Genomic DNA, 18852 nt, shown 5'->3' with positions numbered 1-18852 from the left:
TGGGCCTAAAAGAGGTCGCTCGAAAATAAATGGTGATGTTGAGAGGATTAACAATGATTTTGAAGAAGGAGGCGTTTGTTTTAAGGAACGGCACTAACACTTTAGATTTATCTGAATAATTAAAATTAGACGATTGATATAAATAGTAACATGTTACTAATTTAAACTCTTTTTATTAAATTACGATATTGTGAACAATGTTTGTTTCTGAAATTATACATTGGTTACGTGTTTAGCCGACGGAACAAATTTTTAAAAAGTAAAAATGTATCCAATTAACGACATTAACGTAAGATATTTAAAAACTCATATACTTTATATAGGGTAACATTAGATGTTAAAGAAGTAACACGATATATTGGTATCTTGGCGATTAATTAGTTCAGTCGTACAGCGTACGACTCGAGTCTATATAATACAGTCCAAATAAGATTTTCTTAAGTATTCAATTCTGAAGTATTTATTTCAAATCGTTAATATGATTTGCCAAACAATAATAAACAAGTATTATATTGGATAAGGTTAGATTTAACTTGAATAGTTCATAGGCACGATACGCTAGCAGTCCATAAAGTATGTATGATTTAATACATAATATGTTCGATTATACTATAATTTCACATACAAATAGTACAATACGGTAGTTCTGAGTTTACTAGCAAAACAATTAAATGTTATCTAGATTCTGTTATGTCTTGTTACGAAAGACGCTCATAGCAGATTTTTATGTAGGTATGGCTCGTGGTCTCAAAGCGCTTAGCCGTAGTAACGTGTCTAATATTCATACTACAAGAATATATCGTTACACGGGTCTCCATGTGTGGATTGCATGTGTAGGCGAAAGCTATGAATGTTTTTTTTTTTCTTTTGTTATTAGAGTTTAAAACAATACATATACCCGTAAGTATATTTTGTATTTGTTTATAACAAATAAAAATAATATCTTATTGTCTTACAAACAAAAAATAACATTAAAGTTGAAATTTTAATTATCTCTAAGCCAGTTATCGAGATCATCTTGACTTTAATAATAGCATTCAGTTATGTATACGATCATATTTATAGTCACTAAATTATAATCTCTAATTCTGGTAATACTTTTTGATATAAACATTGTTTTTTAACTTTTTAATGAAATATTGACAAAATATAAAATGTGCAATTTACTAAGCCGTAAATTTTAATACGCTGTGTTATTTCATCAATTTAAAAACCATTGCAACAATAATCTTATTAGATTAACGAATCGTTATCCATTAATACGAACAATTTCAAGATTGTAAAAATATAATTGACGTCAACAGTTTTATTTGGATATCATTCATATTCGATTCATTCATAAATTAAGGCATTTTCTATTGCGGTTTTATCAGATACGATAAGTAGGTATAAGTTGAAACATAAAAATTTTACATGATAAAGATGCAAGATATATGTATTACTAATATTTAAGGAAAACATAAAACCTAAAATAGGCTGCAAATTTTCCATGGCTAGACGAAGGCATCCGATCCTTTCCTCTTGAGGCTGTTCCAGATTGCTTGATGGAAACGCATGAAGCAGATTTTAATTGGACAGGTTTCCTCATGTTTTACAGTATGAGTTGAATTTTAAACACTTATATGTAACATGAAACTCAATGATGTTTGCTCGGGTCCTAAGTTCAGACTCACGTATTCTAGCCAATGGGCTATCTAAGGTCTACTTGTAGGTACATAAATTTTATAACCTTTTAATTTATAATCCAAGTAAAATTGCGAATATTAATCAGAAAAATTCGCCTTTTGTTTATCAACAAGAATTCAATAGAGATTTGATCTTAATGAATTATTATATCAAAAATTTTAATCATGAATTGTTTGATTGATTACAATTAAAAGATCAGTACGTGCATTATGAAGTTTAGTACTATATATATATGTACGTTCTAAATTCGAAATTATTTGGTCACGATTTGCCACAATAGAGAAACCTAGTCGGATTTCTTTTTTTTTATTGCCACTATATTAAAGTCGTACTGTTCATCGTCTATGGCTATTGCTATATTTATTAAGTCCGAACTCGGCGAGAGTTAGTGTGAATCTATTGTCATATGAGTGTGAATTAACTGAGCTTAAAAACTTGTGAAATAATAGACACGCTCGTACTCTTACTTTTTAAATTACTTCATTATCATCGTTGCAAAAAATAATAATAACTATTAGTAAGAAAGTGAGTCTGTTTGTTACGACCATCATCTTGATCAATTTTGCGTACGCGTTGTCAAGTACAGATAGAGTAGCTAATACCTTCAGCTTACTAAACGCAGACGAAGCTGGTGGATACTAGTAATTTACTTTTGCCCACAGATCTTAGCACCGTAGAAAAACAAACCATTTCTTAGAGCGTGACCACCACGAGATATAAAACGCCATTTCCTTTGTTACCATATGATAATCACCATTTTATAAAACAGCAAACTGTTGTTTACTCGCCTATGTAGGTAGTAGCCACTTAACCATTCAACACCTTTCATGACCTATTAATTCTATGAAAAATTCCATGCTAAATATGAGCTCCTTAAGCAGCCCATCATCATCCAAGAACCTCATAATCATATTCATGAGATTAACAACGCAAAGCTCAATACATACAATACCAACGATATTAAGCGACCGGCGAATGTGACTAAAAATACCATAACAATAAAATATTATCATAATCTACCTACCTATTAAATATTATAAAAATTTAATCTTCTGATCTCAACATTTTTAGCGAATCGATAACATTTGACAGGTAAACGATAAAACAACACGATATATGAATGAATTATTCATATTATCTCTGATTTAAAAATATTTACTTGTAATCGAAATGAAACATAAATGATAGATTTTGCTGTTTGATGTCCGTATTCCCACCATAAATTCAAAAATTCTTTTGTCGAGTTGTCTCTTATAATATTGTATATATTTCATTCATAATACTAACATCATTCCGTCATGTAACAACCTTGAGTCCGGGTATATTACCATTTCATTCGTCTACGTAACAGTGAACTATATCCAAATAATATGATCAATGTAAGTATTTTTAAGAAAGACAATAAATTAAATTTCGATTATGTAATTATTTATCTTGTGGCGGTATTGAATTTTATACAATAATAAAAGCTATAATCAAAGGATGTAAGTAACAGATGAGAGCCGAGATGGCCCAGTGGTTAGAACGCGTGCATCTTAACCGATGATTTCGGGTTCAAACCCAGGCAGGCACCACTGAATTTTCATGTGCTTAATTTGTGTTTATAATTCATCTCGGGAAATTTACAGTCTGCTTATGTATGTTATTATAATGTAAGTAACAAACATCATATTATTATAATATACGTAGATATAATGTTTTTATACATTTCAAGTTCTATTTCAAATCGAAATTATTTCTTATTGTATATATTTTAAGTTTCTTTTGAAATATCTATTCTAATTGGGTGTTTCGGTCATTCCTGTCTTAGCAACTTTTGCGTTCCTTTTTAGAAATGTCAATGCAATTACGAAATATCGTGTCAAATTTTCGCTCATCTCAAATACATGAAAGTAAGCTTTTAAATAGAATGAAAATTGTGACATTTTGTCTTAGTTAACTTTGACTTGTTAATAACTATCTATACAATGTTGTGTAATTGTCACTTTCTGAAGAATTGAAAATAATTACTTAAGCAGAAAGTGCCGAGAATGGAAATGTACCATTACAAAATAGCCTCGTGAATAATAATAATATTAGTATTTTTAGGCACGTACCTACATACATATAAAATATCTCACTATGTATTGTATTGAGAAATGCTTATTTTAATTTATATATTTTTTGGGAAAACAAATAAAGTTTTCATAATAATTATATATTTTTATTATTATATATCAATAATACACACTACACTACAAATATTGGAGAATAAGATTAGCATTGCACCTATAATTACACTGGCTCACTAAGCCTTCAAACCGAAAGTTACCAAACGGTAAGGTTAGATAATGTATTTCTGGTTAATTTCGGCCACAGCGGTAATTCTTAAGGGAACTAATCATATCAGGTCATATTATAGTGCACAAATGCGCAAACACAAGTGGACTATCTATTTCCTCGCTTTAATAATCCGACTGATAAACACTAAATCTTACCAGACTGTGGACTGGTGCTGAGAATTATTTGATAAAAAACCCAATTCATTTTAACCCTCAAGTTTTGCGTTCTTACAAACTAGCTAACTACATAGACGGACATTGTAAATTCTGTAATCTCAGATATTAATAGCGTAAGCTGATTTTTGTCCCAGTGATTATGGGACGATAGCTGCACATAAAGATCGGTTATGGTCCCATTTTGAAGAGCTCCAGCAAAAGATGTGCAGAAATAGATGAGCAAAAGATGAGCAAAAGATCAGCAATAGATGAGCAAAAGATGAGCAAAAATAAAGAGGATTCTTGATTGCAATTGAATAAATTGTTACGATTGAACAAAGAATTAACTTTAGTGAGCGGAAAAAAGTTACTGGGCGGTTAAAGAGCGTATTTTTTTATCGACAAACTCCAATTCTAGCTGAACTAATGTTTACTATTTGACATTAAAAAAATTATTTAAAAAAGTTTTCATTATAGATTTCGAAATTCCTAAAAAAACTTTTGATTAAACACCAAGTTTCGCGGGAGACCCACTAGTGTCAAGTGAATAATTAATATAGTGATTCTTTTGGCATAGTAACGTAGATGACATGAAGATACTTGAAATTTTTTTTCCATATGAAGTCACGTAAACCAAATTCAGTATTCTTCCATCACAATATTCAGTTTCATTGTTTAAAATATGCGAAGTAATATTTTATTTAAATAATTTTAAATAATTTCGATCGATGTTTATCGTTTAGTTAAAGTGGCACACGTCAAAATACCGAACTTTAAAAGATGATCGACAGTTCCTTGTAAGCAAAGCGCAAAAACGTCATTAATAAAGGTGTGTTCTAGTGAACTTATAATTTGAGAATGTAAAGTAAACGCTTTGAAGTAAAATTTGTAATGTGCGCGCGATAATACTTAAATTTCAAGATTGTTTTCATTGCATCGTTCCTTCATGCAATGTTTGAATTAAGGGTTTTTTATCGCAAGATGGTTTATCTAACACAGCGACGTTTTGTCAGGCGCTTTCATTCTTTTTAAATTATCACTAAAATTATTATTTCTGAATGAAAAATGAATGTAACGAATGTAAATGGGCCACCTGATGGTAAGTGGTCACCACCGCCCATAGACAACGGCGCTATAAGAAATATTACATCGCCAATACGCCATTGTTTTTTTATATATTTATTGTTGTCATTATGAACATGTCCTAAGCGTAAATTATATAAATCAATTATAAATAATGTAGATACGTTAATACGCTCATTACACGCGGGAACGCCTACCGAAACTGTCAATGAATGTTTTATTAGCACCATTAAATACGAGTACAGTTACTTACATAACGTATTTATGAGTATAATTTTGTTGCTTGCTAAATTCGGTACGATTATTATAAGTAACATAAATACAACACATACTATATAGACGTATTGTGTTATTTAATAGATTTTTAAATAATATTTTTATGCAATGTTTTTTCTACATAACTGTATGTTATCGAACAAATACCTATTTTACTGTATTGGAAGTGACTTCTTTTGCGTTTTTACCTAACCTTTGATTGTCATAAAGTACTTCACAAAATAAAAATTTGATAATCGTATATGTATTAACACTTACTGGGATAGGATGCATATATAGTCGTCATAACAATCACTTAAATATGATGTCTAGTTTAGGTACAACCCTCAAATGGTAAAATCAAGATCATCTGCAGTGTTAAGGATATAAAAAGTACAATATGATATTTATATTGTCTATGATATAGGAAAGTCTAAACTTAGATGAACTTTGGACACAATAAGGTACTGGCATAGCATACTAGCTGTATATTATCTGAGATGGCACAGTGGCTAGAATTTCAACCAACGACTGCACGTTCAAGTCCGCTTAGGCACCACCAATGTTATATAATCATATACATATATGCTAATTAATTGCAGATATTCTTTATATAAAGTAGTAAAACCGTCACGTTTGAATGATAGACGGACGTTATAAAATGATATAGATTGTTCGATTATAGAAATCTAACAATAATAAGTTCAAATGTTTAAACTTATACAACTTGTCTTAATAGATTTTGCATTTTGTTGGCGTATGAAACCTCGAACATCTTATTTCTGATCATTACTTGTTATCTACTCGTATGCTAATGGGTCTTGTGGTCATGTACAAAATATTGAGAAAGAATATTCTATCTTTCCACCATTAGCGCCTCATATCGTATGCAAATTACCGTCAAGTGGAAGGAGCCCACAATTACGTTGCCCAGCCGACGATTTCTCTTAATATTTCGATTCTTATTTCCCTTCATTTTTTTTTTCTTATCTGTCTAGTTTACGATCATTGTATAATGTTAATACAATCGAGGTGATGATTTTGGGTGGTCTGACTTGGAAGTAATGATGTTATTATTTATATGGAATTATTAATGGTGTTGCATCGCTTCGACTGTCTCATCAAGGTAAGTTTGTTTTCGACGAATACTCATTAGTATGTTATCGGATGAACGATTGACTTTTAGCGTTTATCTACATTTAGAGATTTTGATTTGATTCTCAAGAGCTGCCGGTGAAATTCCAGACTTTAAATTGACCTCGTAACCATTTACCTTATCTCCAGCATTCGTCTGAGTCATGTGATCGTCTTACGAAATATTTGACGCATCATTCGTGAAATTATTTGGAACAAATTGCATCGGACAGTTATTGCATTATAACTCTGTTTATATTTATCTTATTCAACCGTGTTATTTACACTTTATTATATTTTAAAAGTATAGCTTGTTTTGTTTGACGAATAATTAAATATTTTATGGAGATTAAGATCATTGCATCATCGCAACATTAAAACTAATTATGTACACTTGTTATTGCATTCTTGATACTCAAAAATCTATCCTATATGCGTCCTGCTTACACTTGATACGAATTGATAATTACGTCTCCTTCATTTGTTGTTATGCGGTCAGCTCAAGATGAGATTGGTAAATTCCTCATGGAATGTCCGTTAAATAATTAATTCAACTAATTAGAATAGTCTTGTGGGGTATAAAGATATACACGTGGAATTAGTTTATCCTTATCAAGTGCATTATTTTTCTTTATCATATAAGTCGTATTATTTTTCAATAAGTGTAGTTATTGATGTCATAATTATTTTGTGACAATGTAAAGATAAATGAGGTAAATAATACCTACCAAATGCATTGATATCTTGTGAATTTTAAGATAAAGAACATATATTTCTTTCCTATCTGATAATCATTTTGGATCTTTGAACAATCTTATCTCAAACAGCGACTTGACCCACGCGAAATTTATAAAATTATACCAACGGCTCATAAACCATCACCCCAATTTTACACCCGCGAGGGGTGAATTAAAAAAATTGTAGACCTTTAAATTTCATCTAAATCGGTTCAGTGGTTTAAGCGTCAAGAGATGACAGACAGAGTTACTTTCGCATTTATAATATTATTATAGACAGAATTTATACAATCACATAATAACGATTCAACAATTTAAGAAAATAATTATTCATTAATACATAAGGCCTACATAAGGGAATTTTTTTTTTTTATAAGTATTGGACAACATCACATCCATTACTCTGATCCCATGTGAGTAGCTAAAGTACTTGTGTTATGGAAAATCAGAAGTAACGACGGCACCACATACAGCCAGACCCAAGACAACGAAGAAAACTAATGAAATTTTCTACATCGACTCGGCCGGGAATCGAACCTAGGACCTCGGAGTGACGTGCGCATAAAAACCGGTGCACATACTACTCTACTAAATGATATCTAAGTTAGATACTTTCGAAGTATTAGTAATCGCAATAGAATAAAAGATCGCATCTACCCAGTCGATAACAATCACGAAAAATGTGGCACAATCTTTATTCATACTAATTATTATACGATAAATTTAATATTTCACATATTGTAGTGAAGGGACAACGGGTCACGTCAAAAGCGAAACGAGTTGCAGCGTGGGAACTCGGTGTATTTGTCCGCTACGACTAAACACTCGACGCCTTTTGTCCGAAAATGTAATGGGGATAAGTAAACAAAAATACGAGAAGAGGCACGGCGCTACAAAGATATGTAGATGGACTTATTGACAGGTATAAATATTACTTTTTTTTTTCAGTATACTGTAGTATCTTAATAGAATATTTGATATCGACGTCAAAATACAATATTATGCATGCTCGAAGTAACATAGATCATTTTGATTCATTTAGATTTAAGCAATAATTATTGTATTTTTTTATGTCATTGGTAAGCGGATCGGCAAATGGGCCTGATGGTAAGTGGTCACCTCTACCCATCGACATTGATGAAATATATTTGAACCATTCTTTTACATCGCCAAAGCGGCATCAAGCTCAGGAAATACAATGTTATATGCCTTGTGCCGGTAGTTACACTGGCTCACTTACTTTTCATTCCGAAACACAACGACACTAAGTATTGTTGCTCGGAGTAATATGAAACATATAATGGGTAGGTGGTACCTACTCAGATGGGCTGGCACAAAGCCCTACAATCAAGTAGAAAAATGAGAACCAAAGGTAAACTTATAACACCAAGTTTCAGATTCGGCGAACTCAATATAACCTTCCTGGGGTATTCAATAATAATATAAATAACTAACATTGTTAAAAACAAAGTTGCTATGTTACAAAAAGGTTATTTTTCAGGGCTTACTACACTACTACACTTAATTAATTTCACTGTAAATTATATGAGAGAAAGTAAAACTACTGAGTTATTCACGGTTACTTGTGGTAGCTTTGCATACAATTTAATCTAGTAATATTTCCTAAACACATTAAAATGATATTAAATTGTGTAAATTTATATCAAAATGTTTTATGATAAAAATAATTTAAGTGCATATTATTAAATATAATCACATGTCTAATTTACCAATTGAGGCCTTGTTAAGAAAATATCCACATTTCTAATTTCTTCGTAAGACACGGGCTAGGCGTAGAACATATCAAGCGAACCTAATGGACTTGTAATACCCGACGACTTCAAACATTCTAGTGGCGTTAAAAGGACGAAGGGCCAACATAATACATTTAGTTCTTCGGTATAAAGTAATAAAAACAGCGGAAAAATAATTAAAATATATATAAATGTCTTAAGTAATTTTATTAAAAAATAACTTAAAAATATTCGAAATCATTTTTTATAAAAAGAACTGGTTTCTGTCAGAATATAATGGAATTAAAAGTTATTTTATTTACACGTAATTCCCAAGAAATAGTCGCCGCTTATGCTTGTATTCCATACCATTTTAACCTACAGTGGACGCCAATATTTACCAACTGTGGAGTATTTTTTGTCAAGCTTGAGTGGAAGGGTTGAATGGCTGAGGGTGTTTGGAGACGGCAACCTTCACGGTGGAATTTGGAAATTGTGCCGCAACAGAGCATAATAATGGGCCTCCTTTTGTATTACAAGAGTACCATTCAATTTGTACGCCAGTTATTGTAAATGCGCTCACGCATCTAATTCGTAGTGAAGGACGTTACATCTTGTGATAAGATTAGTTATGTTTAGAAATAAAAAAAAACTTAATAATAAAATAAAACTTAACAAATTTGTTTTAAACTATTTTAATAGCTTACATTTTAAGTTATTATTGTTATTTTTTACATCTTCGTATAATTTTGACTGGTTCTGTTTAAATAAAAATCTTAAAAATGTTACATTTTTCGTTTAGATTATATATGTTTTGTATATACTGTAGCCGTAATTGAAAATCATCTGTACATTTATCAGGAAATTGCAAATAACATTCGCGAATGCCTTTCTCGAGGTTTCTATTTGAGAGGCTCAGACCGATATAATATTTGCCGAGCGCTTCATTTCGATTGTAATAGGCCGCCAATAGGGGGAATTATTATTTGACTTTCGTCTTAACCGCTCGATGTAGGCAAGATTTCAGATACTGCCCAAAAACAAAGTGAGACAAGTAACTTATACTGTAACAAAACCATACCGAGATCTTTTTTAATTATTCATCATATAGCTTGGAATACTACATTACCGTTATAAAAGTGACACAAATTTACGTAATTTTAAACTATTTTTATGAACATTTAATTCCTATACTAATAATCTCATGCACATTCATAAAATAAAGTACACGAATAGTTTTAAAAATAGCGTCTCTTGGTCATTCATACCAGGTAGTGGAAGACCGGCTTGATATTTGAACTAACTGTTAGCAAGAACCTTAACTAGTTTGTCCCTGTATCATGATTTTCGATTAACATTCGTTTAAGAAACTATTCAAACGTCGGAGCAAACAGTGTGTACACATCCTAAGAAGTTTTTCATTATTACCAATGAATAGGAAAGATTAAATGAAATATGTTTAGTTTTATGAGCATATATTTACAATGATTTAATTTATGTGTACATACAAATAAAAATAAAAAATCAACTATATCTTATAATAAAGACTGCGTGGAATGGTGGTAAAAATACTAGGAGCATTCTCTCGTTGAGTCTCGTACTATCTAGATGATAAACTTATCACCTGTCCTTTCATCAGTTACAAATATAACAACGTCAATACGCCACCTACCTTGGGAATTAAGCTGGTATGTTCCTTGTGCACGTAGTTACACTGGCTCACTCATTTTTAAAACCGCAACACAGCAATACTGAGTATTGGATTTTGATTATAGAATACTTCGTGACTGGTTGGTATTTATGGGACTTGCACAAAGCCACCTTTCCTGGGTTAGGTTAATAAGGTTATTATTTTTCTCGAGAATAAACATAACTAAAACATACGGAAAAATTTCTACGGCGTTGAGGCCATATATTATACATACTTTAACAATAGAAAATATTACACAACATATACTCATAATGAGGTCCTATGATATCGTCACATTTTGTGAATGTAATATTCCAAAAATCCTAAAATATTTAAAGTATATATATTTTTCTCTACAAAAAACAACTTAATTTTATTGATCCTAGTACGATATTAAATAATTCGGAATGAAAATAAAATAGAAACCAAAGAAAAAAAATTAAAACTTCAACAATTTTACTATAATTATAATAATATAATAAACACTTAATAAATCATAAAATATCATCTATTTTTAACCTTTTTTGCCCTTCAGTGTTCCGAGATATGTTTTGTTAGTTTGAAAGGAGATGAGCATCGATATTCCATCCTCTCACACCCTGTTATATCCTCCATTACAAACACACCTGTACCGAAGTATACTAACACATAGGGCGTCAGTTAGCGCCTTCATAACCGCGTGTCAGTGTTGACAAAACGTCTACGAGTTTGGCTCGAGAGCGTACAGAGTAGATACACTATAGAGTCCTTCAAGTTTAATAGAATATTATATTTACTGAGCAATTGAATATAATCAAATCAATATCAGGTCTATATTTTAGTTTTTCGCAGGTGGCTAGATGGGTACCACTTATCAAATATTCTACCAAATCATTATCGTATTATGTAAAATGACAATTTATACGTAGTGACGTAACAAGAGCATTAAAAACGGCAAATAATGCAACACGTGCGCAATATTACAATGTAAGTACACTAAAACTAGCATTGGTAATGAATTATTGCTAGGTTATGTCATAACTTGCAATGCGATTAGTGATTGCATCAGAAACATAATACATAAAAATGTATTTTTTAAGGGTTTTCTTTTATGACATAGGTCGGAGGATGGGCAAATAGGCTCCCGATGGTAAGCGGTCACCAGTGCCCAAACACATTGACGCCGTAAAAAAATTCAACCATTGCCAATGCTCCATCGACCTTATGATGTTTGTCCCTTGTGTCTGTCGTTACATTGGCTCACTCACCCATCAAACACAACAATTCTAAGTATTGCCGCTTGACAGTGGAATACATGATGAGTGGGTGGTGCGTATCGAGACGGGCATGCACAAAGCCTAAATAAAATGTAGTCTAAATATATAGGGTTATTGGTAATTCGGCGTATTTCCGTTAGGAGGTGATAGAGGTGACTATTTGCAATAATTTTAACCCCTATATGCATAATGCAAAAGTTAACCATTTTTGAGTTATCACGTTTTTTAGATTTTTTCAAAATAAGTCAAAAATGCAACTTCAAAAATGTATTAAAAAAAAGTAATAATTAAAATCTATTTTTTTCTTCTGATTTATAAAAACAATTAAACACTGGTTATTTGTCAATATTAAAATAGTAATTATCTGTCCAAATTTAAAAATGCGAGACGGAAAAAGATACTACTTCAATATTTTTTTGTATTTTTTTCTACAAAAATGCCTTAAAAACTAAAAAAATCGTTATGAAACTTGTCCTGCAGATTATTTTAAAAACATAACCGTTCTTAGCTTTCCAAAAATGTATAACAACTAAAAACATATTTCAAAGCAATCGAAATAAAATGACCACAGAGGACGCTGGTGAAAATTCGTATTCGAACAAAACTTACCATATGCATACCTAACCAATGCAAGATTATTTGCGTATGTTTTCTAATCAACGGCTACCCGATGTATCAGTTTATAATAAGCGAATCCGAGAAACTGGTAATAAGCGGATTATAATATTTTTAAAATGGTTGAGTCATGTATATGTTACTGTAAATGCTTGAACTAAGGTAAATCTTAAGATTATCCAGTAAAACCTAAGATTTACCGACATGTGTTGGTAAATGTAAGTATTTATTATAAAGGGACGACTTTTTCGGACTTTTACCATTCCAACCTAACCTAACCTAACATGTAAATCCTAAGATTTACCAAGTGAATGATGGTAAAAGTTCGAATCCCAAAATTTTATGGACATTTACCATTCATAATCGGTAAATCTTAGGTTTTACTGGAAAATCATAAGATTTACCGTAGTTAGAGCAATTTTGATGTAAACCATTGATACAATGTATATAAATTTTAAACGACATTAAATAGTTCTATTACAAAATATTTATAAATATTCCAGGAAGTAGTCCGAAACTCTATTCAAATATTTTTAAAACAATTATAATTTATTCCATTGTTATATAATAATAAATATTTGGTCTCGTATTATATAAAGCGTGGCATTACTAAACCAAGCGTTAAAAAATGATAAATAATATGTAAAATACGTCACAGCGTGAACAAAGACTTGATGAAAATACACACTATTGTCATTAGTAGGTACCGTAGTATCTATTGTTAATACTTAATTAAACATGTGACCCTACTAGCCTGGTCTATTATATATCAGTTATTCTTAGAAAGAAAACACCCCATAAAGGAGAACAAAAAGACTAGATACGAAAAGTTTATAAAAAGAAGCATAAAAAGATTATATAAGAAAGTTACGGTCATCAAAAGTTTCAAATGATTGCATTATATTCAACAGTATGACACTTTAATTATCGTACGAAACTAAAACGCAACTTATTTCGGGTTATTCCAGACGAAGATGACGGTTCTTATAATTTTGCATAAAGGTTTTCCTATAGTTATTATTTCCTCACAACATTGATATTAAAAGGTATTTTATAAACTAATTAGCTTCCACCTGCGGCTTCGCCAGTGTTTGGACCGGGAAAAGTTTCATTCATCAAGGATATAAACTATCTATATTCTAAATATCATCTAAATCTGTGGAGCAAACTTAATAAATGGGGAACGACAAATTACATACAATCGCAACATCTTTATGTTAAGAAATAGTTTCTCGATTAAAAAGGCTTGTATATAGGATATACATATTTTACATTTATTATATTTCACTTGTGGTGCCACCCACACAACTCGTTACAATGCCAAATATCAAAACTTTTTATTGCTCCGGTTTGAAAGGTCTATGTGTAGTGTACTTACTCGAATAAGGGCAATAACAATTTAGGTTCTACGGTTGCCAAGAAATTGAGGTACCTCACAATTTTTTTCCGACGAACACTATATATTTTGCAAAGATTCGACATCATTATAGCCATAAAATAGTCTCGTCGAAACCAAAGTATACTTTAGGTTTAAATTAACGAAAACATTATGAAACATTTAAATATTTATTAATTAAGTCGTTTTAATGTTCTCGGTTTGTAAAGATTATCTATATAATTAGATATATCAAATTAATGTACAACTGAATCGAAGGAATCCATATATATTTTAAAGACAAGTTACAACAAAAAAATTTTTCAAGAAAGAATAGTATTGGTCCTTTTCCTAATAAATAATATACTAATATAAGCATGTTTTTGCCAGTAATTCAAAGGATATACTAAAGATATTTCAATAAAAATATATTTAAAAAGTACACTTGGCAGACGTTGGATTAACTCAACGCAAGCGAATACATAGTTTGGACTTGATAGATACTATATTATAATATTTATGTATGTATCTTTATTTAATTCAGCATCTCTTCTTCCTCTTAAATATCACATTCCTAACCGGTAGTAGTTCTACGTTTAATCAACATGATTATCTTGTAAAATAACCAACCAGAAGTGCTTTTAAATACCTACAAATTTTATTTCAATAGTAATCAATTCGGAATCGAAAAGTTTAACTTGAAAACTTGACCTATTAATAGATTATATAAGACCTTGTGGGGACATTGTTACATCGTTGCAGTCCTTGATAAAGTTAATGATATCAACACAAAGACTTGAGACGTTTTACGATCGTCCTACAATTTACGATTTACATAAGAGTACTTTATACACCCGTATTGCACAATATATTATTTCAATATATTTTAAGTAAATTTCGTTTTTATAATCATAATAATAGAGATCAAAATGTTTAAATAGAATTATATTTTTATTTTGTTTCCAAATTGATCAAACTGTCTTTTAAAATGCAATAAATTTAACTTTAATGGGTAAGCTATAAGAGCACACTATGCGAGGTATTTTTCATAAATAATAAAATATGGATTTTATTGTATTATTAAAAATAAATTTCCATAAAAGGAATTAGAAGTTATAAATTTTATTAATGTATTAAAAAGCCTTCAATTCAATGCCACTAATAGCAATTATCAGTCGCAGTACTTTGAACATTAAAACAGAAATTATTTTTTTAAAAGCAAATTCGATAAAGGAATATTTGATGTCACATTGACGTTTGACGAAACGAATGACTTTTTGTCTATGATTTTCGTAATTTATTAACATAAACTAAATTAACTTTTAAATATTATTTTTTGATATTAATTGCAATAAGAAAAAAAAATTATTGAAACGTTTAGTTGTACCACTGTAATCTATATTTGATATACGATTACTAGTATGCCCATAAATATATTCAAAGACGTTTGTCTCTGAATCAACGGTATGTTTTGGTCAACGGTTCATAATGTATGTTTAAACAAAATTACCTAGTCACTGAAACCAGCTGACCACACAACTCCAAAGCCATTCTCAAGGAACACACACGCGCATTTCCCCCAATCCATATGTTTGAACTGTCTGCCTCTGTTTTCAACCTACTCTCGGAGCCGACTAGGTGCTAATCGTAGAACTCACGCATATTCAGTATCGTACCTGTTAAACATACTCAACCCTGTTTATTCTTAGAGTTACGTTTCTCCCGTAAACGGCTTCTTCCGGCCAGATTATTGGAATCGCCTTTGGTTACCGACCGACTACTTTAAATCGATAAAAAAGCGAAATTTGTCGACATATCTGTTTAAAAGAAACTCAAATGGAAACTCAAATCTAACTTTTTGCCATGGTAATGGAATAAGCTGACTCTCTGGGTTACATGGGAAGTTATCCCGTTTAATAAAATAAATGCCAGTTTAAAAAGTCATCAAATATTTTGATACTTTACAAACACGCATCGAATTCAAAATTATGGACATAATCCTATAATAAAAAAGCAGTCATTTGCCTAATCTTTACAAACAACGTTGGCATAAAATGCAATCCAAATGGCCCTGTCAAATACATTGAAATATAAAGTTAAAGATTCTGTTATTTGGAATTCTGTTGCAAGTAACCAATAAAAGAAACCTCAATTAGGTATTACACGAACCTAACAAAACTAAGATGTGGTCATAGAAAAGCAGTTCTATAAGAATTGCATCTCACTTTTCAAAGCTGTAGTCATTTTTTTATAGGATAAAATAATAAAAATGAGTTTCGAGTTAAATATGATTTAATTTCGTAATTTTTCTTAGCAATTATATGATTTCGTTTTCAGCATCTGAATAATTATAAATATAGACACGGCATTATATAAACGGTGTCATATAACAAATTTATTGTGTATTTAAGCGCATACATCGTAAACTATTTTTACACTTCGTTTGGAATGTATCTATGTCATTTATACGTATTGTCGACTATAAGAACATCAATGAAATTATGGAATCTAAGGTGACGTTTACACTAAACGTCGAAAGCAACATCGAAACATTAGCATATACTGGATTTAAATAGACACTGGGCGTAGGATACACTATGTTTTTAATTCAGTTATTTGTCTTATGTTAAACAATTTTTATCTACTCACAGTTTACAGACATAAACTTAACACACTAGATACAATGCGAACACAAGGTCATACACTGCCACCACACTATGGCACAGATCTTAATAAAAATATTAAATATTACAATGTCCTTTATCATTTAGAAACAGTTATGCAACTTTAGCGGTGCAGCACGTGAACAATGGTGTCTTTAATTTAGTTAAGTAACGGAATGTAGATTAAAATGTATCACGGAATATTATGACTTAGGTTGTTTCCATTAAAAATAAAGATACCATTTTACGTCGAGCATTCGGATTAAGGACCAGAAGAGATTCGAAACCTATCACTCACAAACAAACACTTAAAAATAATATGTACAAAACGCACAAATCATACATTTAGTTCAATTCAAACAAGAAATTAATATATAAAATATAAAGACAGACGTTTTTGGTGGAGGCAGAAAGAAATCTAGGTCACACATACATAATCAACTGTGGCTAATCACAAGAGAGCAGTTGGTCGGATTAAATACCCCTTTTTAAATACAAAACATTTTAATACAACTTTACACTAACATCTACGCTTACAAATTTTTGATTAAAATTTTTTTTTGATAAATAAGTAAACACATTTAGTATATTTACAAGCAGATAACACGATCCGTACTAAATTAACAGTAAAGCATTAAATAATAATACACTGAGAATTGACGTAAAGGCGCTGTAACTATATTATGGCGAGCCAGCCGGAGCAATCGAGGTTCGGAAACTCAAACGTTGTCATCTAAAGGTTCGTCGCAAGGAACGGACAAATTTCTTTCGACACATATTAATAACGATGCGCCGCATAATTTTCACGTCGCGTACAAGCATCAAAGTTCAGCGGTGGTCTGTCGGAAGACTCGTGACTAGCGAGACTACTATTTGCTCTTTCCACAGAAAAACTTTTTTCCTTTTAGAGCACGAGTCCGAGCGCAGGCACAAGAGCAAACGAGCGCCACGATGTTACACGACCTTAAGGAATTTCACAGCTAAAAACGTCGCCCCTCGGCTCGGCTTTTTCTCCTCATTCAAATGTTTGCTCTCTCTCTCGCTTCAGCTACCATTCATGCGACGTTTGAAACGCCGCGGCCATCGCGGCCGTGTGCTAACCTAACGCTATCCAGTCCTCGTCACTGTAATAATACTGCGGTAGTTGACTAATACTCTGTCCACTCACAAGGTCCATCGACAGCTGGCAACGAAACGCGCGAAGCGTTGAAGCGTAAATGAGCTGCAAATGATGAGACGCGTCGTCTACGTGCCCTCACAGTTCCTTCGCCTCGGATGCCTGCTGTGGCGATGGCGGACGTGATAGGGTGGCTTATTGGGGTTTTGCGATGGAAGCCGAAGTCTACGTTGCGGACGAAATTTGGGCAGGTCGCCGGCAATCATAGTGTTGTGCCTGTTTATATCGAAGTCGTGGGCTTTCTTCATGAACGAGAAGCATTTGTGCTGACGCTCGGGTAAGTGACTTTTCCCGCGTCTCACCTGGGCCCCTCGCCTGTTGAACCCTATGTAACGGTCTTCGTTCTTCACTAAGTGATATCTGTTGTAGCCGTCTACAAATTCTTCTTTGAACAGGCAGTTCGGTTGTCTCTCCGCTTGAAGTCGTGTCTGTTGATAAAATGTTATTCGTTTTATTTCTTGAAATAATACAGAAATAACAATAAAAATATTATTTGATCATAGAAAATAAATGAACGTTAGTTAAGTGAAATTATTTCTTACCAGTCGCCTGCCGACTAGTCGGGAACGGTTGAAGCACAGGTACATATCCTGTACCGGTGAATGGATGAGCAGGTCTAAGCTTAAACCGCGTGTGCTGATGGTGAGATTCGCTGCAACAATAATATAATACCAGTTAATTTTTTTTTTGGCATGAACTTGAATTCAATCTTTAAGAATAGACTTTGTAGAAGATATAAATACATAAATGTAGGTATGAAACTGATTATTAATATACCTAATTATATTGTGTGGTAGAAATTTTATACAGAGATGATTGATCGCTCATAACATAAATGTCGACTGTACATCATAATATACACCTGCTTGAAATCACGCCGCTAGTGATCACATCGTAAATTCAATTACCAATACACAACCATAAGAAAGGTTTAGGCGCAACAAACTAATCGTTAATGATATTTGAACACT

General features: G+C 31.8%; 1 protein-coding gene across 4 annotated transcripts in view; it reads right to left on the bottom strand.

Moving 5' to 3' along the window:
- Positions 1-16315: 16315 nt before the first annotated feature.
- Positions 16316-18852, bottom strand: part of LOC113402585 (uncharacterized) — an 88233-nt gene continuing 85696 nt past the window's right edge. For all 4 annotated transcript variants that reach the window (XM_026642877.2, XM_026642879.2, XM_026642878.2 and 1 more), the window contains 2 exons: positions 18424-18533; positions 16316-18309 (listed from right to left, as the gene is read on the bottom strand). In XM_026642877.2, the coding sequence (XP_026498662.2) occupies positions 17950-18309; positions 18424-18533 (470 nt within the window). In that variant the 3' untranslated portion in view covers positions 16316-17949. The remainder of the gene's footprint in view (positions 18310-18423; positions 18534-18852) is intronic.

The sequence above is a fragment of the Vanessa tameamea genome, chromosome 11 (genome assembly GCF_037043105.1).
Source record: "Vanessa tameamea isolate UH-Manoa-2023 chromosome 11, ilVanTame1 primary haplotype, whole genome shotgun sequence".
Classification (NCBI taxonomy): Eukaryota; Metazoa; Arthropoda; class Insecta; order Lepidoptera; family Nymphalidae; genus Vanessa; species Vanessa tameamea.
Note: the sequence above shows the minus strand (reverse complement) of the source record. Positions and strands in the feature narration are given on the sequence as shown.